The following is a 23,206-nucleotide window of genomic DNA, read 5'->3' as shown; positions in this document are numbered from 1 at the left end:
ATTTTAGGTTCAGATCTAAATCAACAATCAACAACATACGAACAATTTTTCGATCGTTGCCTGCAATTACACAGAACGATTATCGTTTAAATTCGAACGATATAAGTTTTTTGCAAGACAATCGTCCCGTGTAATAGGGCCCTAACAAAGCGATATAGGGACAGAGAGGAGAGGAATGGCGGAAATTAGATGAGTCACTGACTGATTGACTTTTTTTAAGATTGTGATTTTCCAATTTTTGACACTTTTACAAAAACATGCTTTGACAAATTCTCCCTTCTGTAATAGTCCTAGTACTGTAGCTACTATAGTTTTGGCTGTTTTAATGAAGTTCGGTAAGATTCAATTTACGAATTTCCGGCTGTTTTGCTCATCTCTAATCTGGGATAACCCCTCTTCTGGTCACTCCGGTAAATCATTGACTCTTAGGTTGATGGTCACCATGTAAACCAGGGGTGGGAAACCGTCAGCCCTCCAGCTGTTGCAAAACTACAATTCCCATCATGCCTGGACAGCCAAAGTGAAGCAGACATAAACCTTCACCGTAAAGCACAACGCAGAGAACTGTGAACATGAGGGCCCTACACAAGACCAATTAGTTATACGAATTTAGAAACGCGTCCTATTGTTTTCCCCTGTATACTTCGACTTCAAAGGGATTTTTCACCGACTTGCCAAAAGCACAAAAAGGGAACAGCTGTCAAAATATTGCTTAACAAAAATCATTAATCTTATTTTTCTTCACAATAGCGTAAAAATAATCTGATCCTGAGGTCCACATACTTGGAGTCCTCGAGTAAACAGCAAGTTGGAATCGAAATCTGCCGAAATGACATGTTTTCTTGGATTTCTGGATGGAAACCTTCTCTACGTTAGAAAGTTATTTACTAACATTTCCAGATTATGCAAATCATAGTCATCAATGAGGTCATTCATTGCATCGTCCAAGAGATGGCTGGCGAGGATGACACAACCTAAGTGTTCACTATGACAAGCCAAGCGATTGGTCCAAGAATCAGATCTCGTCTATATTCGTAGACTTTCTGGGTGGCCTAATGGTGCCCATACATTGTCACCTATCTTATGTTTATAGGGGTATCTTGAATCATCGTAACAGAAAATGTTGGGGGAAAAGAAGAACAGGACACAGTGGATAGGAATTCTCATACTTAGGGCTTCGGGCTTTGGTTGTCATCTTCAACATAGACCAAGAAGATCTATATATTGTACTACTTGTCCTGGGTTATTACATCTTCTCCAAGTCCCTATTGACCTCCATGTACTTGTGTGAGGCTCCAGTTTCTTCCTACCACGTACCGATTAATCAGTGTACTTTTCAATTGCTCCTGTATACAATGACTCCAAGTGGCCACAGCCATCATCCTCTTCGTAGATCTAATTATTTTTAAGAAAATCTGTCAAATATCTGATAATGTGACTGGCTGATTAAATGTAAAAAAATTGGACTCGTTCCTGCTGTAAAGGTGGCTGTAAAGATAAAGGCTTCAATACACATTAGAGATAAACGTGGACTGGCTGAATAATGTGTATGAAGTAATGTGTATGGGGTCTCCTGACAGTCAGGGGGGAGAAGGATTAAGTATGTTGTACAGTATATCAACTGTTCTCAGGGAGATAAGCCACCACCAACAGCCTGGCAGCAGTTTGTCTCCCCTCTCTTTATTCATGCTTGGCCAAGTCAAGTATTCATAACTATAGGGTGAACAAGAGAGATGGCGGTTGGTCAACGGACATTCAGCCAACAACTATAAAAGGTGTACGGACAGTATTAAGACCCTAATACAAGTTAAGAGCCAATTATAGTGGGATTGGCCAAATGTGTGTATGGGGGCTTCCTGGCTCTCCTCCAGCAAATGATGTTGGGGGACATAAGGATCAGGCATGTTGGAGTCAACACTTTTTTATTTGGAAGAGATAAACCACCAGAGTCTGGCAGCAGCTTACTCCTTCTTTCTCCATTCAGAACACTTGAATATTTGCTGGAATTAAATAAGGTTCAGGAGGGGAGTGTTTTTAGTAAAAAAAAAAAAAAACTGAGCTCAAGAACAAGAGGACACCGTGAGAGGTTAGTTGGGGGAAAGATCAGAAGCAATGTGAGAAAATATTATTTTACTAAAAGAGTAGTAGATACCTAGAACAAACTTCCAGCAGAGGTGGTTGGTAAATGTACAATAACAGAATTTAAACACGCCTGGGATAAACATACATCTATCCTAAGATAATAAGAAAGAAAATACTAAAAGGGAAGACTAGATGGACCCAGTGGTCTTTTTCTGCCGACAATCTTCTATGTTTCTATGGAACTGAACATTCATGTGTATGGTAAAATTGAGAGATATAGGGATGGAGATTTATCAAACATGGTGTAAAGTAGAATTGGCTAAGTTGCCCCTAGCAACCAATCAGATTCCACCTTTCATTTTTCAAAGAATCTGTGGGGAATGAAAAGTGGAATCTGATTGGTTGCTAGGGGCAACTGAGACAATTCTGCTTTACACCAGTTTGATAAATCTCCCCCATAGCTATTGGCCAACTTAACTTTTGCCCATAGTTATTGCATGTGTATGAGAATTTTAAAGGCCCTCATACACTTTACACTAAAGTTGGCTGAACCCACCACAGGTGTGATTGATTTTCATTGCCTAACAACTTTGTTTTTATGGAAATAAGCCGCTGGCAGGGCTGATTGAATGCAGCTCACCCCTTCCCTCCCCACAGGGATTACATGATTGTTTGCCCATGCCGAACATTTATGTGTATGGGGAGGATGGGAGACAATCATTGGCTATGTTCACACAACGTTTTTTCAGCTCCGTTTAAAATGACGTCCGTTTTTTTGACTCTACAATAACGGGCGTTATTTAGCTGTCTGGCCTACCCTTAGTGCAATGACTGATGTTTGCACATTATTCTAGTTTGGGGTTATGAATTGGCCTTTGGGTGCGGCTTAATTGAAAAGTAAAAACGGAGAAAGAACAGTGACAAAAGAAAAACTGTGTGTGAACTACTAATAAAAAAACGTCCGCTGTTTGCAAAAGACATCCGAAAATAATGACCATGTTCATTATTTTGATGCCTGCGGCAAAAACGTCCGTTATTCATTACATTGTGTGCATTGAACGTCTGTATTCCCATTGACTTTAATGCATTGCCATTGCAGTCAGTTAAATCTCGGCAAAAGGGAAGAGGTTGGAAGGTAGGGAGTCTGGATTATACTTACCTCTCCGCACTCCTCCACTGTTCTGCCTATTCTCCGCTGAACCCAGCTGCTGCTAACACTTCTGAACCAATAACTAACCTCGGAGCTGTTCCATCTCGGCCAGTGATTGGCTGAACGGCCTGTGACTGCAAAATTGGGTTTGGAAGTGCCAGCAGGGAACAGGCAGGAGGACACCGAGGGAGTGTGGAGAGGTAAGTATCATCTTTATCATTTTCTATACACCTTTTATCAGCTGATGATTTTCAAACACGTTGAAAGACAACGATCAGCCGATGATTGTCTCCTTGGCTCATTGTTGTCTTTATTACAAGGAGAGATGTCTTCCCCAATGGGCCTGATTTGGCAGATAATCGCTCCGTGTAATATGGCCCTAATGTGTATGAATACCTTAAACCCATTAAGATAAGTAACCCAGTGGTGTCTGTCAGTCACTTATCTCTACAAATCAAATGCTCATGTCTAGGGTGGTCCCAGCCAAACAATCATTTAGCCACCAGCAATGACATATCTAGGGATAAGGAGATTAGATTGTGAGTCAGGGTTGGAACCATGGAATGTATTGATAAAAAAGACAATAGGATAATGAAGCCTGGAGCACTGAATGAGTGTTCTCCTATTTATTAAGCAGGTTGGCGGTGCATGTAGGTACACGAGAAAAAGGGATTAAATCACAGCCTGAGAAAGGTCAAAAAGTGTACATTACACTACATATATAAACAACAAGAAACAATCCCCGATCTGCAACACAAGGGTGGACCAATGTTATAACAATAAAAGCTTTGCATAGGGAAGGACAACAAATACAAGGAAGTATAAGCCGAGCTATTGTTCTCAAGCAATTAATAATTACTATACAGTAAACCTTTGTTTTATTAAAACCATGGTAAGGAAGTCGGATGGTGAGAAAGACTGGTGAAAGAAGAAGAACCTGAGTATGGGTTGGCCCATTATCAAGCTATAAGGTGTCGATTGCTGTTGGCAATATACTGTATATGGTGTTTTGTTTATGGGGAATGAACGTTTAGCTGACAGTTATTGTAAATGTATGGGCACCTTTAGATTGTGATAGCTATCTAATAGAGTTGATGTTTTACAAGCTCTAGTCGGTTTTCATAATGACCACTTTCCATGACCCAGTATCCCGGACGAGCCCCCAAATCCCTCATCTCCCAAGCAGTCACAGTTCTAGAACTCTTCAATCCCTCTCAGGAAGAAATGCTGAAATCCAAGTTTTGTCAAGTGTAAAAAAATTATCTCCCATCAACGGACAAATGTTTATTTGTCCTTAGAGGATTTGTTAAACAGACAAGAGCCTTCACCCTCATTTATAGCCCAGAAGATGACCAGGCAATGTTTTTAAGATAAATTGAATGCCAGGAATGCTAGAAAGGGGACTTTAATGGGCCGGGGGATTTATAACAAACAATCGGCTCATGGTTTATTGTCCCCCATGAGATACAGAACCTGAGCCAGAGCTTCAAGGGTGAATGTATCCACAATGCATACCTAGACAAGTATAGGACAATGCTTTAAAGGGGTAGTGCACCCAAAAAAAATTTCTTTCAAATCAACTGCTGCCATAAAGTGCCAGAGATTTGTAATTTACTTCTATTAAAAAATCTCAAGCCTTCCAGTACTTATCAGCTGCTGTATGCCCAGCAGGAAGTGGTATTATTTCCAGTCTGGGAGAGCAGGAGAAGTTTTCTATGGGGATTTGCTCCTTCTCTGGACAGTTCCTGACATGGACAGAGGAGGCAACAGAGAGCACTGTGTCAGACAGGAAAGAAAACACCACTTCCTGCTGGACACACAGCAGCTGATAAGTACTGGAAGGCTTGAGATTTTTTAATAGAAGTAAATTACAAATCTCTGGCACTTCATAGCAGCAGTTGATTTGAAAGAAATTTTTTTTGGGTGCACTACCCCTTTAAAGGGCCAAATAGCTGTCTCCAGTGTTAAGTAGATGTTTGTAAAAGTACAATACCGCTTGTATTTATAGGATTTAGGCTGCATTCACTGAATTCACACGTCCCGTAAAATTGTCCTGTATAATTTTAGGAACCATTCAAATAAATTCATTCATTCACACGATCCGTGCTGTGACCCCCACCACAATATTAGATGTGTTTCCAATTGCCGAGGAGGATCACGGCACAGATCCTATACCAACTCCGGCGCCCGGCAGCAGAGATGACAGGAGCAAATAATCTGACAACTACTCGCTACTGCCCCCATGTTCACCAGAAGTGGCATGGTCCCTCGTTACCTTCTTCTCTCGGCACCAGCACGAACCAGCGTAGTCCAGGCAACTTCCGGTGAACAGCTGGCTGGCACGGGGGAAGTAGTCGAGTAGTTGTCAGATTATGTGGTCCTGTCATCTCTACTGCCGGGGGAATTTGGGGGGATTGGGGGATCGTGGAGGGGGTCGCGTCATGGATCGTGTGAATGAGGCCTACAGAAGTGCATAATCTACTGTCTACTTATTGTTCAGCATATATCATATGATTATTTTATGGCAATTTCTCCTGAGTGAGCATCTATAGATGACAATTACTACAACTGAAGATGGGAAATTTGCTTTGAACACCCCCTTTTTTGTTAGATCGATCCACAATGATGAGCTGATCACAGTATGTCCTGCTGGAGTAAGCGTTTAATTTTCCTGCAGCACTCCCACAGGTGAAATGAAGAATTACACATTTCCTTTTTAAATCAATGGACTGCAATACTAATGTGCTGGGTCCCCTACTACTAAAAAGGTTCTAGTATTAAAAAAAAAAAAAATTATATATAAAAGGGCTGTACTTGTAGTTAACGCAGCCCAGCCAACAGGTTTAGTCTTGATTACTATAAGAGTGGAGGTAATGGTGACAATGAGACTTATCACACACAACGCAAAGAATGAGGACTGGGTAACCATCACGGCCCAAAGCTTCCAGAAAACACATCAAGACTGGGGCTGAAATACTTTGTAATGAAGAATGGAGCCAAGTAGACAAGTCTGCCTCAATGGACAACTGTACTGACTTTACATGATACAAATCCCTCATGAGATCTTGCCATCCATAAAATATTTCAGCGTAGGGCAAAGACTTCATAGACGTAAAGACACAAAGTCCTAATGAAAAATCATTTTATTTGTATGGGCTAGTTACAGAGCGTCCCCATGATGTGTTCAAATTGGTTCAGTTGTCCTGCAGCACCACCGCAGGCCAAATAGGGAATTGTAAGGTTCCCATTAAAATAAATGGACTGTTGTTGTGTCGTAAAAATGCAGGGTCCTACTGAGTGAGGAATGTTTTTAGCTGCTCTTCACTGTGAACAATAGATGAGGATTCCATTAAAATAATAACAATAATACTTAACCGGGAAAAATCATATCTGCTATGAACAAGAAACAAATGGGTGACCATCTAAAAGTCTATAGGGGAGATTTATCTGGTGTAAAGTGGAATCAGATTCCACCTTTAATTTTTCAAAGAATCTGTGAGGAATGAAAAGTGGAATCTGATTGGTTGCTACGGGCAACTAAGACAAATCTACTTTACACCAGTTTTATAAATCTCCCCCTATGTTTCTAACCACTTGAAAATAAAGAGTTGATAAAGTTAGACCCCCAGCAATAAACATGATAAGTGTTTTCTAGATTTTCTACAGCGCCTCCACAGGGGAAGTGAGGCATTACACAAAACCCATTCATTTCAATGATGTGTTATGTAGGACAGGACAGGTCCTCCAGAGCAGGAGACACTCTTTGTACCCTATCATCGCTACATCTAACTTTGTTTTATGGGCAACCCACTGCTACCCATGTAAATCCAACACGATATTACAGATAACAATGTGTTACGAGCAGATGATACATGACTATGGATTGTGTAATTATAGGCTACACACCATTGTTATCAGCCATATAAACACCACATTGTTATCTCAGTGGATGACATGAACACCACACTACATTGCTGCCCATATAATAAGCTGTGGTTGTTATCATTGGCTTCCGCTACAGCCGGAAATGAACCGGTTAACCACTTTATTACTAATATCAAACCCCAGCGTTTAGGGTGGTGCAGTATGTAAGTGGTTATAGTAGTGTTTGTTCTTAGAGAATTACTCCATGGTGGATACATCACGCTGACAAGACGTCTTGCAACATCAGCAAGGTGACGTTGTTGTCGTCGCTCCAGACACGCCAGCGCCCCATTCATGTCAGCCTTGATCTATGCGGTGGAGGGAGAGCGGATGGACTGAGGTTACGCGGCACCATAATAGCCTTCAATAGTCACAGGGCCTCATAGACGGCAGACAGATGTGTTCTGTGTCATTATTATCCAATCCATTACCCGCCGAGGACTCGATGAAGACGCCTTGTCTTCTGCAAATTCTTTCTATCAGCCCGTAGATGTGATCCAAGTAACGGCAGCCCAGTCACGGCTTAGGGATTAGTTTTAAAAAGGAATTTATCATAAATTCAATCTTAGTTTTATACTTTAAAGTGGTTTTCTACTTTTATCTGTGTACTTTGTGTTTGGATTCTTTACCCCTTATCTTTGCTTGCTGGTTGTAAATGGAAGCATACATTGTTATTGCATACACCCCTCTCCGACTATCCATCACCAATCCCGACTTCCCCCCTACCCCATGGGTCTGCAATAAGAAGGTTCAGCAATAGAGAGCCATGGCCCATTCACTCTAGTATCTGTCATAGACACGTGGCTGTGTCTGGTACTGCAGCTTGGTTCCATGCAGTCAACTCCCTTCCATGGAAGTACCAAACATGGCCACATTGGTCAGTAGAAGGAGGGGCGGAGAAGTGCAGAGTTGAGTGCTTTTTTCCCTACTTTCTGTTTGTGTGATTAGTCATGTAGCCCAGAACTGGGAGGGAAGATAGTGTGCACCTTTCCTGACTTAGGGTGTGTTCACAGTGAGGAATCCGCGCAGTGAAGTTCCCCTGGATTCCGTCGCTCGTCCCCGCTTGCGGCAGAACACATCTCCGCCTGTGCCATAGACTCCATTCTATGCTCAGGCAGATTCCACCGTCTGCCCAAAGAATGAACCTGTTAATTCTTTTGACGGATGGCCCAATCCACCCGGCCACAGAATGGAATCTATGGTCAAGCGGGGATAAGCGACGGAATCCGCAGGAACTTCTCCGCGTGGATTACTCAGTGTGAACCCACCCTTAAGGTATGTGCACACTACGGAATCCTGTGGTGGATTCTGCCTCTCATCCCCGCTCGCCCCCGTGCGCATCTCCGCCCGTGCCATAGACTCCATTCTATGCACATGCGGATTCCGTCATCTGCCCAAGAATAAACAGGTTCATTCTTTGGGCGAACGGCGGAATCCTCTTGTGCAGAGATGCGCGCAAGGGCGATTGGCTGAATCCGCCACGGGTTATCTGCCTTGATTCCATAGTGTGCACATACCCTAATTCTAGTGATCGGTTGGGGTCTGTACACTATGGATTTGACCAAACAAAACTTCTGACACCTCTCCATGACATGTAAAAAAAATTTAGAGTAACAGTGCCAATTTTAAGTGTCACAGACCTACCTTCTACATGTTCCAGTGTCCTGCCTCTTCTCACATGGTACCAGCTTGTGATTTCAAACATGATTTCAAACATGATCTGGCCAGTCAAAAGAAATGGTGGCTTATATAATAATAGCCATTCTTCTGATGATGTCTTGCTCCCCCTACCTGCTCCATGATTGGCTAAGTGGGGGACATCATTGGAAGAAGCTAGTACAGCATAGGACTGCCCACCAGAGAGCCGCAGCTAAGGGTAGCGGGAGAAATGAGTAAGTGAAATCTAACGGTTTCTTGCAGGCACATAGTAAACTATTCCCTGAAAACTCCCCGTAGTGTGGAGCTTCTGCTCATTACAACCATCCATCCAAACCATTCCGGGAAATCAAATACTGGACCACCTTAGTGGAGCAAGACGAGTACCTAGGCTAAAGGTGGCCATAGAAATATGTGCTGAAACCACCAGTTTTGATGGGACTGGTTGACCATCTAATGTGTATAGGGGTCTATAAGAGGTCTTCCGATGGCAAATGTCAGGGCCAGCTTTAGTGGAGTCACAGTATAAACAGCTCTAATTGGAGAAATAAGTCCTCGGTATGATTCTCTCCCTGTATATCGAAGAAACCAGATCATTACCGGTTGTTTGTGAGAGACTGAAGAACTTTGAGTTCTTCTGCATGAATTAAGAAGAACATCTGCTCCGGGCTGAAGCTTCTCATTACGGGATCGGCATTGAGCTTCATTTGCCCACATGGATTTCTTCATATCCCCATAATAAACTACATGAAATATTAAAGAATCGTATTGTCTGTCCCCAAGGGTCATGTTCTCCGTTCAGATCTCTGGAACAAAATGTGAAGCCGGGAACATGAACACACTGACCCCAAGCAACTACCTAGTAAGAAGCTACCAGGATAAGAGACACTGGGAAATGAGCAGAAACCACCATGTTAGGTAAGTAGATATAGGATGACAAGTAGATCGTCAGAAACCAGGCTGGATCCTATTATTTAAAATGTATTCCCTACTATAATCCAATCTAACAGATAAAGCTGGCCATGTCTTAGAGTTCAGACAGAGCTTTGGTCATGCATGGTCGTTCTGTTAAAGTTGTCATCCTCGATGACATAGTGGAAGGCTGTCCAGGCAAGTTGGCAGTTGTATTTTTTGCAACAGATGGAGACCCAAGGTTGGGGATCACCATGTTGGAGATCGCTCTAGGTTTTCGTCACTTTATCCCATATAATGCATGCTTACCATTAAGATTTCCACAGTGCCATCTGTTTCATTACAGCTCTGCTGCATCCATACATTTCATTACAGTTGCTGGGACCACCAGAAAACTGCTTTATGTGTCTAAGAAAGTGTTCTACTCTGGGGCAGCTGACTTTTAGGGAATTTCAGGACAACACCAGCGCCTATCAGATCCCTTCTCTTGGCTCAGAGACTGTTCCCCTTTTCCGAGCATCTATATCTGTATACTGCTGCTGCTATCTTTATTGAACCAGGATGTATACAATTTATGAGTAAGAGACTTCACCTTCTCTCTTTCTCCCTGCAAAATCATGAAATCATGGGAAATGTAGGTAGCATTAGGAAATCATTTGGGGAAATAGGTATCAATATGGCTAAAAACCAAATCAGATAAAACATGTTACCACATGGCATCCACAGGAACCTTTACATAGTTAAAGCGAGAGATCAATGTTGATATAATTATATAACATGACGGTAATTTTATAGGTTAACATGTCATGAAATCATCTAATGTCTAGAAAGACTGTACAGATCCTGAGTCACAGTGTTTGTTGTAGCCTAGAGCAGCATTCACAGATATGCAAATGGAACTGTCCAGAGCAGAAGTATTCTATTGGGATTTGCTGTTTTTCTGGACAGTTCCTGACATGGACAGAGGTGGCAGCAGAAAGCACTGTGTCAGACTGGAAAGAGAACACCCTGCAGGACATACAGCAGCTGATAAGTACTGGAAGACTGGAGATTTTTAAATAGAAGTAAATTACAAATCTACCTAACTTTCAGACCACAGTACCTTTAGAGTAGCAACATTTAAACAACATTTAAGGAGTTAGCTCAAGATGAAAAGCTGAAGAAAATTTCTTTTGTTCCCAGCTCATCCCTGTCTATTGTTCTGCCCAATAAGCCAAATATCAGCACTAATACCACGTTGCAATACTAAATCCAGCTGGGAACCGTAATGCAGTCATTTATATGCAAGACAGAAAATCTATTACCAGAGTTTTAATTTCCCGTCTAATAGGACAAGTGCAGACGGTACACCGACATCCTAAAGACGAAACCACAGCGCTCAGCCGCGTAATGATCCCACAATTGTTACCATGTGGCAGAAAATGCAATATAAATATAAGTGCCCAAAGCCAAACACAAGCAAATAGTTCACAATCACAGGGATTTACCAGGCATGTCCCGGATCCAGATACCAATCACTGCTATCACGCAACACACCGCCTGAGGAAGGATGCACTGTCTATATACACTGGACTGCATATACTGTATACTGCACTAAATACCAGTGTTATAGTAGTTATATTCTTGTATATAGGAGCAGTATAATAGTAGTTATATTCTTGTACATAGGAGGCAGTATTATAGTAGTTATATTCTTGTACATAGGAGCAGTATTATAGTAGTTATATTCTTGTATATGGGAGCAGTATTATAGTAGTTATATTCTTGTATATAGGAGCAGTATAATAGTAGTTATATTCTTGTATATAGGAGCAGTATTATAGTAGTTATATTCTTGTATATAGGAGCAGTATTATAGTAGTTATGCGGTTCAGGGAAGAAAAAGCGCTGCACCTCACACCTATGGCTGATACTAGTGCCGCTAGGCTAAATAAAAAACACATCAGAATTTTGTGTATGAATTGATCAAGCCATACTGCCCCATGTACCTCGTGCCGGTATCTGATACACATGGGTCCCTACACTAAGTCCACACCGTGCCAGTCAGTGGCCACCAACCCCGCAGGCGTGCACAGCCAGGGAACGGGGGCCATGGGACCGCCCTGCCACCCCCATGCCACAGGACCAGACCCAAAAACACCACACCAGAACCCGGCCAGCACCGCCGGCGGAGAAGGTCGCCCCCAAGCAGCACAAGTCTGGATAAGGAATGACACTCACCATAGCTGAACAGCTAGCACTCCTTTATAAGACCCACATGACCAAAATTAGCAGGAGATGCCTGTGCTCACATGTCTGGACCCTATGTTTTCCCCATTCTGTGAGAGCAGCAATGGTAAGTGTAATACCATATCCATACTTGTGTCGTTTGGGGGCAGCCTTCCCCGCCGGTGGTGCTGGCTGGGTTTTGGTGGGGCTTTTTGGGTCTGGTCCTGTGACATTGGGGTTGCAGGGCCGTTCCATGGCCTCCCTTCCCTGCACGTGCACGCTTTGCGGGGTTGGCGGTCGCTGACCGACACGGTGTGGAGTTAGCGTAGGGACCCGTGTGGACCAGAGGACCTGCGCGGTGGTACACGGGGCAATATGGCTTGATCAATTCATATACAGACACTCTGGTGTTTATTTTTAATATAGGCCTAGCGGCATTAGTATCAGCCATGGATGGGATGTGCAGCGGTTCCATTCTCTCCAGTTCGTATTATAGTAGTTATATTCTTGTATATAGGAGCAGTATTATAGCAGTTATATTCTTGTATATAGGAGCAGTATTATAGTAGTTATATTCCTGTATATAGGAGGCAGTATTATAGTAGTTATATTCTTGTATATAGGAGCAGTATTATAGTAGTTATATTCTTGTACAGAGGATTAGTATTATAGTAGTTATATTCTTGTATACAGGGGCAGTATTATAGTAGTTATATTCTTGTATATAGGAGCAGTATTATAGTAGTTATATTCTTGTATATAGGAGCAGTATTATAGTAGTTATATTCCTGTATATAGGAGGCAGTATTATAGTAGTTATATTCCTGTATATAGGAGGCAGTATTATAGTAGTTATATTCTTGTATATAGGAGCGATATTATAATAGTTATATTCTTGTATATAGGGGTAGTATTATAGTAGTTATATTCTTGTATACAGGGGCAGTATTATAGTAGTTATATTCTTGTATATAGGAGCAGTATTATAGTAGTTATATTCTTGTATATAGGAGCAGTATTATAGTAGATATATTCTTGTATATAGGAGCAGTATTATAGCAGTTATATTCTTGTATATAGGAGCAGCATTATAGTAGTTATATTCTTGTATATAGGAGCAGTATTATAGTAGTTATATTCCTGTATATAGGAGCTGTATTATAGTAGTTATATGCTTGTATATAGGAGCAGTATTATAGTAGTTATATTCTTGTATATAGGAGCAGTATTATAGTAGTTATATTCCTGTTTATATGAGCAGTATTATAGTAGTTATATTCTTGTATATAGGAGCAGTATTATAGTAGTTATATTCTTGTATATAGGAGGCAGTATTATAGTAGTTATATTCTTGTATGTAGGAGCAGTAATATAGTAGTTATATTTCTATACATAGGGGTAGTATTCTAGTAGTTACATTCTGGTACATGTAATATACCTTCTAATCGTATGGTGGCCTTTATACTTTCCCTAACAGCAGATGTGAGAGGAGATAAAGATCAGACATGTTGAATTTCAACTGCTTGATCCCTTTTTTCTGGGGCAGATAAGCTGCCAGCTGACTCCCCTCTCCCCATTAGACACACATGCACACTTGTGTATGGGGTGATTGGGTGGGATTGCTGTTGTACAGTAGGTTAAATCATGGTGCCCTCAGCTATCTGATATGCATGACCACCTTTAGGAATGTCTGCTGTATCACTGCTATATGTAGTGCCTCCAGTCACCATGTCACCATTCAGCCTGTGTATTGGCAGTGCTATTTGCAGGTATCTGTCCACCTTCCTGATCATTATCTGCGCTGATTAGTTTTTAAGCTTGGCCCGAAGTCATTCAGGCTCTGGGTAAACAGTGGAGGTCACCATGTCAGCACTTTAGTGACGGCTTCAGGCGAGGACTTAAAATAAATAATACAACACAAAAACAAAACAAGACAATAGTCATTCCCCATATAATATAAACTGACTACTTCCAGGTAGCACCACCTACTTCTAGCCATTACCTGTATGTAGAAGATCCCTCAGCTGCCTCTTCATAGACAAGTAAAAAAAAGTTAGGCCTAAAAGACCTGAAATATGTAACACTGGAATTATCTCATACTGACCTACTGTACATCAATGATCCATTATACCGTTATACAGCTCACCCTAATACACACTACAGATAAGAACATACAGGAGACACAATAGTCCTTAAAGGGGTTCTCTCATTAAAGGTGGCAATATCAGGAAAAGTCCTATCTGACCAGATGTTTCCGCTACAGACAACTTTAACATATAGGGCATATGGTCACGGGGTGTCGTACTGAGGCACCCGACATTATATAATAGACTCCACAAGCATCACTACGGTAGAGTATTGGAGAGGTGATATGTCTGTGGTTAGGAGACATTAACCAGACATTAGTTTGGGGCTGCAAGTTGCCTTCCATTAAGCACTCCATTGGAAATACACGTGATTAAAGTGATACCAGCAATGAACGTATCACAGAAACAACACTGGTACCAGGTCTGGAATTACTCTCCAGGATAAGTTCTCCATTTACTTTCTCATTTGAATAAAAATGAAAACATACTATAAATTCTTATATATAAGAGCAGTATTATAGAAGTTATATTCCTGTATGTAGGAGCAATATTATAGTAGTTATATTCTTGTATATAGAGGCAGTATTATAGTAGTTATATTCTTGTATATAGGGGCAGTATTATAGTAGTTATATCCTTGTATATAGGGAGCAGTATTATAGTAGTTATATCCTTGTATATAGGGAGCAGTATTATAGTAGTTATATTCCTGTATATAGGAGGCAGTATTATAGTAGTTATATTCTTGTATATAGGGAGCAGTATTATAGTAGTTATATTCCTGTATATAGGAGGCAGTATTATAGTAGTTATATTCTTGTATATAGGGGGCAGTATTATAGTAGTTATATTCTTGTATATTGGAGCAGTATTATAGTAGTTATATCCTTGTATATAGGGAGCAGTATTATAGTAGTTATATTCTTGTATATAGGAGCAGTATTATAGAAGTTATATTCTTGTATATAGGGGGCAGTATTATAGTAGTTATATTCCTGTATATAGGAGCAGTATTATAGTAGTTATAGTCTTGTATATAGGAGCAGTATTATAGTAGTTATATTGCTATATATAGGAGCAGTATTATAGTAGTTATAATCTTATATATTGGAGCAGTATTATAGTAGTTATATTCTTGTATATAGAAGCAGTATTATAGTAGTTATATTCTTGTATATAGGGGTCAGTATTATAGTAGTTATATTCTTGTACATAGGAGGCAGTATTATAGCAGTTATGTTGTACGTAGGGGGCAGTATTATAGTAGTTATATTCCTGTATATAGGAGCAGTATTATAGTAGTTATATTCTTGTATATAGGAGGCAGTATTATAGTAGTTATATTCTTGTATATAGGAGCAGTATTATAGAAGTTATATTCTTGTGTATAGGGGGCAGTATTATAGTAGTTACTGTATATTCTTGTACATAGGAAGCAGTATTATAGCAGTTATGTTGTGCGTAGGAGGCAGTATTAAAGTAACCATGTTCTCCTACATAGGAAGTAATAATATACTCTGGGGGCAGTGACTGAATCTGTGCATGCTGCAGTGATGATAATCTCCTAAATGCCAATGTTTGCCAGGACAAAATGTCAGGTCTATGAAGCCAGAGATAGACAGTAACCACTTCAGGCCAGGATGTAGTAATTATTCTATCAATCCAGACAGGAATGCTCATGTTAACTCATAAACTAAATGAAGCGCCACCTCCTACCCCAGGGCACGGGTGCGGTGTCTAATCTTTACCTGTCTCATATAAACTCATTATGAGTGGCATTGTGGGGTGGTGCTTGGCATTAGGAAAACTACTCTAGTGTCTTATTACCATTCATTGAATTACAGGAATTCCCTTACTAATATCCTGTGTCATCTCTTCTCATCCACAACTAAATCTAATCTATCTATCTCCTATCTATCTATCTATCTATCTATCTATCTATCTATCTATCTATCTATCTATCTATCTATCTATCTATCAGCTTGGTTCTGACCCTGTACCCAGTACACAGTGCAAGTTATAGTGATAACTAATAAAAATAAATCCTCCACCATCTTTAGGGGATTACCATTAGCAGTCTGCCGGCTTCTTCATACCACACTTTGTTGCTGGGCAGGAGCAGACAGCCCTCCATGTGCCAGGCATTCCTATTATGTCTATCCGGGATCAATGACAATATATAGCGGTACATAAAGTCTGGCTTGTGAAATGGCAGTAATAAGGAAGCACTATATATATATATTACTCTACATACTCCTATATATATATTACTCTACATACTCCTATTACATTGCTCCTTATGGGACGCGGCAAAGACTTGATATTTACATAATGAAAGGGCAGGTCAGGTTCTTGGCACTGAGGCTATGTTTAACCCTTAAAGGGCTGAGGTCACATATTATGTAGCACTCCTGTACTGTCTTACCTGGGCTCATCCTGAGCCTCCTGGACAATGAATAGAATGCCAGAGCTGCAGTGAAGACTGACACTGGGTACAGCATACAGCTGCACTGACATGTTATTGTATAGGAGACACCCTGGAGATAGGTAGAACCTTACAGATCATATGGTGGGATAATGAGTAGACATTACATTGCCAATAGGTCCCACTAGAATCAGAAGGGTCCCCTATAATACATGAAAAGTCTATGGCGCGTCAGTGGTAAGCAGCTGGGGAAAGACAGCAGTTGGGGAGCCGATGAGAGTTGTAGTTCAGCATTGGTTGGACACCACTGACATACTGGAACCTGTCCAGTCAGAAATGCTGTGACTTGTAGTTCTTTAAAAATCGATTGTTACAGACTTGTATTTGTGACCCCCAACATTTTTTCTGGTATGAAGTTCTAGAATTTTCACAATTTTGACAACTCATAATGGATGACTGACAGGATATGATGGGACTTGTAGTTCCCCAATAAATATGATGATTGACGGACAAGGAATTCTAGTAGTGCAGAGTATATGTCATATGTGGAAAACTATGGAAATACATGGAAATCAGATAACAAAATCAGCTCCGCTACATCTCTCTCTTTCATGTCTATCTATCCATATCTATCTATCTATCTATCTATCTATCTATCTATCTATCTATCTATCTCCTATCTATCTATCTATCTATCTATCTCCTATCTATCTATCTATCTATCTATCTATCTATCTATCTCCTATCTATCTATCTTTCTATCTATCTATCTATCTATCTATCTATCTCCTATCTATCTATCTATCTATCTCCTATCTATCTATCTATCTATCTATCTATCTCCTATCTATCTATCTATCTATCTATCTATCTATCTATCTATCTATCTATCTATCTCCTATCTATCTATCTCCTATCTATCTATCTATCTATCTATCATCTATCTATCTATCTATCTATCTATCTATCTCCTATTTATCTATCTATCTATCTATCTATCTATCTATCTATCTATCTATCTATTATCTATCTATCATCTATCTATCTATCTATCTCCTATCTATCTATTATCTATCTATCTATCTATCTATCTATCTATCTATCTATCTATCTCCTATCTATCTATCTATCTATCTATCTATCGTTCTATCTATCTATCTATCTATCTATCTCCTATCTATCTATCTATATATCTCCTATCTATCTATCTATCTATCTATCTATCTATCTATCTATCTATCTAATCAAAGGAATCTCTGTGGCACTCAAAAGATAGTGAAAAAAACTCGTGGTTTATTTGCCCACAACCGCAACGTTTCGAACTCACAGTGAGTCCTTTCTCAAGCACTGCTTGAGAAAGGACTCACTGTGAGTTCGAAACGTTGCGGTTGTGGGCAAATAAACCACGAGTTTTTTTCACTATCTTTTGAGTGCCACAGAGATTCCTTTGATTATATAATTTAGCACCTATGGTCACAAAGGTGCTTTCTGTTTGGCACCAACTATATTTTTCTTGAAGGAGTGCTGCGCCACAGAATATTTTTTATCTATCTATCTATCTATCTATCTATCTATCTATCTATCTATCTATCTCCTATCTATTATCTATCTATCTATCTATCTATCTATCTCCTATCTATTATCTATCTATCTATCTATCTATCTCCTATCTATTATCTATCTATCTATCTATCTATCTATCTATCTATCTATCTATCTCCTATCTATCATCTATCTATCTATCTATCTATCTATCTATCTATCTATCTCCTATCTATCTCCTATCTATCTATCTCCTATCTATCTATCTATCTATCTATCTATCTATCTATCATCTATCTCCTATCTATCTCCTATCTATCTCCTATCTATCTGTCTATCTATCTATCTCCTATCTATCTATCTATCTATCTATCTATCTATCTATCTCCTATCTATCTATCTATCTATCTATCTATCTATCTATCTATCTCCTATCTATCTATCTATCTATCTATCTATCTATCTATCTATCTATCTATCTCCTATCTATCTATCTATATATCTATCTATCTATTATCTATCTATCTATCTATCTATCTATCTATCTATCTATCTATCTATCTATCCATCTAGATTCTTTGGGGGGCATTTATTAAGTCCGGCGTTTTTTACGCCGGACTTAAAAATGCCCCCGCAGCTCCGGCGCTACGGAGATTTATGTAGAGGCGGACTGCCTCTACATAAATCCCGTGCGCGCCGGTGCGCACCGCCGAAAACCTACACCAGCTGAGGACTGGAGTAGGTTTTTGGCGTATATTTGGGCGGAACGGATGGTAAATCGCGCCCTCCGTTCCGCCCACTACACGCCCCCTTTTCCGCCCCCTGGCGTACTCGGCGGAAAGTGCCGATTTGCAAATATTTTATGCGCAGATCGGCCATTTGCGTATAAAAAAATACGCAAATCGGCACTTTCCGCCGAAAATCATCCGTTCACAGGATGATACATGTGGCCCTTTGTATCTATCTATCTGTCTGTGAATCTGAAGCACCTTACACCATACTATTGATAAAGATGTAGCAGAGCTAAATTTGCCTTTTACACCAAATGTATCAGTGCGATGTGATGTGATATAAGGATTCCCAGCATTAGGACCACACATAACCCATTGGGGAGTCCTGTAGCCAACTCAGCTCTGTGACATCTGTCATTAAAATTGCAAAATTCAGCCAGGACATCTCACTAAACAGTATTATTATCTGAAGTGATAAGAAGACTAGAACGTGGTTACAGATGCTAGTGAGCGCTGCCTATGTAGCTGCTCTATCTTACCTCCCAGACCTTGGATACTGATGTAGCAGAGCTGGATTTCACCTCAGTAACGCACTTCAGTTACACCATGAGATAAAATAATTCTATGTGAATTGATGCTGACAGGTTCAGCACTGCTACATCTGTGCATTGGCTCCTCTGCAGCAGTCTCTGCTCTTCCACCTTGAGCTCTGGGCACATGATGCAAATGAAGGATGATCAGACACAGTCTCTTATCTGCTGCAGCTGAAGTGTCTGTGATACAGGACAGTGCAGAGACTGCACAGCATCAGGACTATCCTGCTGAGATAGGGAGCCCATAGCCCAACATATGCAGATGTAGCAGAGCTGAGCTGCTCCATTATGCATCACCACATCAGGGGAGCACCAACACAACATATGCAGATGTAGCAGAGCTGAGCTCCTCCATGCTGCATCACCACATCAGGGGAGCACCAACACAACATATGCAGATGTAGCAGAGCTGAGCTCCTCCATGCTGCATCACCACATCAGGGGAGCACCAACACAATATATGCAGATGTAGCAGAGCTGAGCTCCTCTATGCTGCATCACCACATCAGGGGAGCACCAACACAACATATGTAGATGTAGCAGAGCTGAGCTCCTCCATGCTGCATCACCACATCAGGGGAGCACCAACACAACATATGCAGATGTAGCAGAGCTGAGCTCCTCCATGCTGCATCACCACATCAGGGGAGCACCAACACAACATATGTAGATGTAGCAGAGCTGAGCTCCTCCATGCTGCATCACCACATCAGGGGAGCGTCATGAAAGGAAGCAGCACTGAACAAATCCAGCTCTGCAGCAAACAGGGGACAAACTCAACTTTGCTACATTTCACCCACAAAGCAGAGCAGTGCACTTGACAAACTCAGAGAAGCTACATCTGACATAATCACATACCGGATACTAGAGCTACTTGTACATAGCACATATGCCAGCCAAACTGACACGTTATAGCAGCATTATAGCACATTACTAACATATGTAGCAGAGTGGAGTTTGTTATTAGGGACTTTAGCGAAGGCAACTGTATTATCATAGCAGATATTGCAATAGAACAGAAGACATTCTGCACACTACTGCAGCTGTATACAGCCAAAAGCAATGGGACAAGGTCCAGGATGTATATAACACCAGTATCAGCTGTATACAGTATATAGCGAATGCAACACAACACTGGAGCTTGGATGAATGAAAGAATAGAGAGGCAACACTGCAGATACCATGTAATACATCCAACACAACAAGGGGCTGTACTAAAGAAAAACTACATGTGGTATACAGGTATCCATGATTTCTGTATGTATATATGTATGTATGTGTGTATGTTTGCATGTATATATGTATGTATGTGTGTGTGTGTGTATGTATGTATGTGTGTGTATGTATGTATATATGTATGTATGTATGTATATATGTATGCATGCGAGTTTGTATGTATGCATACTAGAGTGTACACAATTACACATGAATGCTTATATACAAGTATGTATTCAAGTACCATGTATGTATTTATGTATACAAGTATGCAAAATACAAATAAACATATATGTACAATTATGTATATGAGTGCTCAAGTGCATGTATGCATGTATATATGAATGCCTATATGCCAATATGTAAGTGTATATGCATGTATATATGAATGCTTACATGTATATATGTATGAATACAAATATGCATGATAATATATAGTGAATGTATGAATTGTATGTATGAAGGCGCATATATGAATTCTTGTATGTATGTATATACATAATTGATGTATGAACTCATGTATGTACATATGAATGAATTGCTGTTTCCATATGCATACACTTTTATATGTAGGTATATGTGTATGTATTATGGTATGTGTGTGTTTTTGTAGGTATGGGTATAAGAGTGTATGAACTCTATATGCGTGTATATATATTTATATGTACAGTAGGTACTGTATATGTGTATGTATTATGATGTGTGTGTTTGTATGGTTATATTTGTGTGTGAATTCTTGTATGTGTGCATGTATGTATATACATGAATGATGTATGAACTCATGTATGTACATATGTATGAATTGTTGTTTCCATGTGCATACACTTTTATATGTAGGTATATGTGTATTTATTATGGTATATGTGATGTATGAATATGATACAGTGTATGAATTCTTATGTATATAAATGAATTTGTGTATGTCAGTACAGCCAACACAACAAATGTACAACAACAACAAAAAAGCAATGCTCATACACTTCCACCACTGGGGTGACCCCTGGGGCTACTTACCTAGAGGCAGCACAATGAAGAAGGGCAGCCAGCAGAGAATAAATACCCCCACCACTATAGCCAGGGTCTTGGCCGCTTTCTTCTCCCTGGAGAACTTGATAAGTCTTACAGACAGTGAGCTCCTGAAGGTATGTCCCTTGGACCTGCTGCTGGAGGTGGACTCCCCCATGACACTACTTCTGCAGTGGATTCTCAGGACAACTTCCATGGACTTATTTCTTTCCCTCTTGACCCCAGCCTCTAAACTCTTGGTGGTCCTTCTGGCAACAATGTAGACTTTGAAATACATGACAAGAATGACCAGTAAGGGCAGATAGAAGGAGCCCAGAGAGGAGAAGAGGGCATAGCCAGGTTCCTGAGTGATGTTGCACTGGCTGTCATCTGCTGGTGGAGGCTCCTTCCATCCCAGGAGTGGTCCAATGGAGATGACCATGGAGGTGACCCATAGCACAATGAGGATGACCACAGCCCTCTTCTCAGTCATGATGGTTGGGTATTTCAGAGAGTACTTCACCCCTACATACCTGTCAATGGATATGATACATAGGCTCATGATGGAGGCAGTGCAGCAGAGGACATCCACAGCAGCCCAAATGTCGCAGAAGATCCTACCAAAAACCCAAGAGCCCAAGACTTCCAGGGTGGCAGAGAAGGGCAGCACGGTGGTGCTCAGCAGGAGGTCAGCAATGGCCAGGTTGATGATGAAGTAGTTGGTGACAGTCTGCAGCTGCCTGTTGCATGCCACCGATAAGATGACCAAGATGTTGCCCACAATGGCAAAGAGTATAAAAACAGCCAAGACCATGCCAACGCTGAGTGCCTGCAGGTCCACCCCATCCCCCAGAGAGGTGGCATTGTCAGTGCCATTGCCACCCAGCAGCTCTGATCTGTTCCACCAGCTCTCATTGATGAAGAAAGTCATGATAACTCTCCATGTAAGAAGGATCCTGCTCTCAAACTCCTTGCAGAAGAAAGTTCAGGCATGGTGGTCCACAAAGTCTCATCCTTGGTAGCCCCTATGCCCCAGCAGAGCTTGTGCCTTGCCAGGCTTGTGTTCAGGAGGCGTGAGGCTCAGCAACTCGTGAGAAACTTTTGCAGTGTGATGCACCTCCCATGCCTGACATAGTGTCTGAGGCTGCTACTTGTCTCAGTCAGTAACAGCAGCAGCTGTAGTAGTGGGGATGGCAGCAGCTCCTCCCCAGTGGGAGCCCAATGATGCTTCAAGGGGTGCAAGAAGAGCCCTGCATGACCTGCTGCTCCCTGTGCCATCTAGCTGACTCCACTCTCCATGGCAGCAGCTCAGGGCACTAACATGGGCTCAGCAGCTCTGAGAAGCTTTGGAAAAAAAGAAAACTCAGATTGCATGGATAAGGAAGCCTCCCGGGGCTGTAATTCATTCACTTGGGCAGCCAGGTCTCCTCCCTCTCTCTATTTGATGCTATTCTCACAGTCATCTGAATGATTCCTGCATTCTGCAGTGTGACCAGTAGAGGGCAGCAGCAGGCTTCTCTAATTGCTACTTTTGTATCAAAGTTGATACTTTAGTATTTAATGTTTAGATTTACTTTCTGCAACTTGTTTTTCCTTCCTGATCGACAACATCTGATCCCATTTAACCTGTTCCGATCGCTCCGATTATTGTGCTGTTAGCCACAATTTTCAGGCTT

General features: G+C 40.9%; 1 protein-coding gene across 1 annotated transcript in view; it reads right to left on the bottom strand.

The window, feature by feature from the left end:
• ADRA1D (adrenoceptor alpha 1D) overlaps positions 1-22,821 on the bottom strand; it is a 96,048-nt gene extending 73,227 nt beyond the window's left edge. The window contains exon 1 of the mRNA XM_069976331.1: positions 21,540-22,821. Coding sequence (XP_069832432.1) covers positions 21,540-22,461 — 922 coding nt within the window. The 5' untranslated portion in view covers positions 22,462-22,821. The remainder of the gene's footprint in view (positions 1-21,539) is intronic.
• Between the last annotated feature and the right edge of the window lie 385 nt (positions 22,822-23,206).

The sequence above is a fragment of the Dendropsophus ebraccatus genome, chromosome 7 (assembly GCF_027789765.1).
Source record: "Dendropsophus ebraccatus isolate aDenEbr1 chromosome 7, aDenEbr1.pat, whole genome shotgun sequence".
NCBI lineage: Eukaryota > Metazoa > Chordata > Amphibia > Anura > Hylidae > Dendropsophus > Dendropsophus ebraccatus.
Note: the sequence above shows the minus strand (reverse complement) of the source record. Positions and strands in the feature narration are given on the sequence as shown.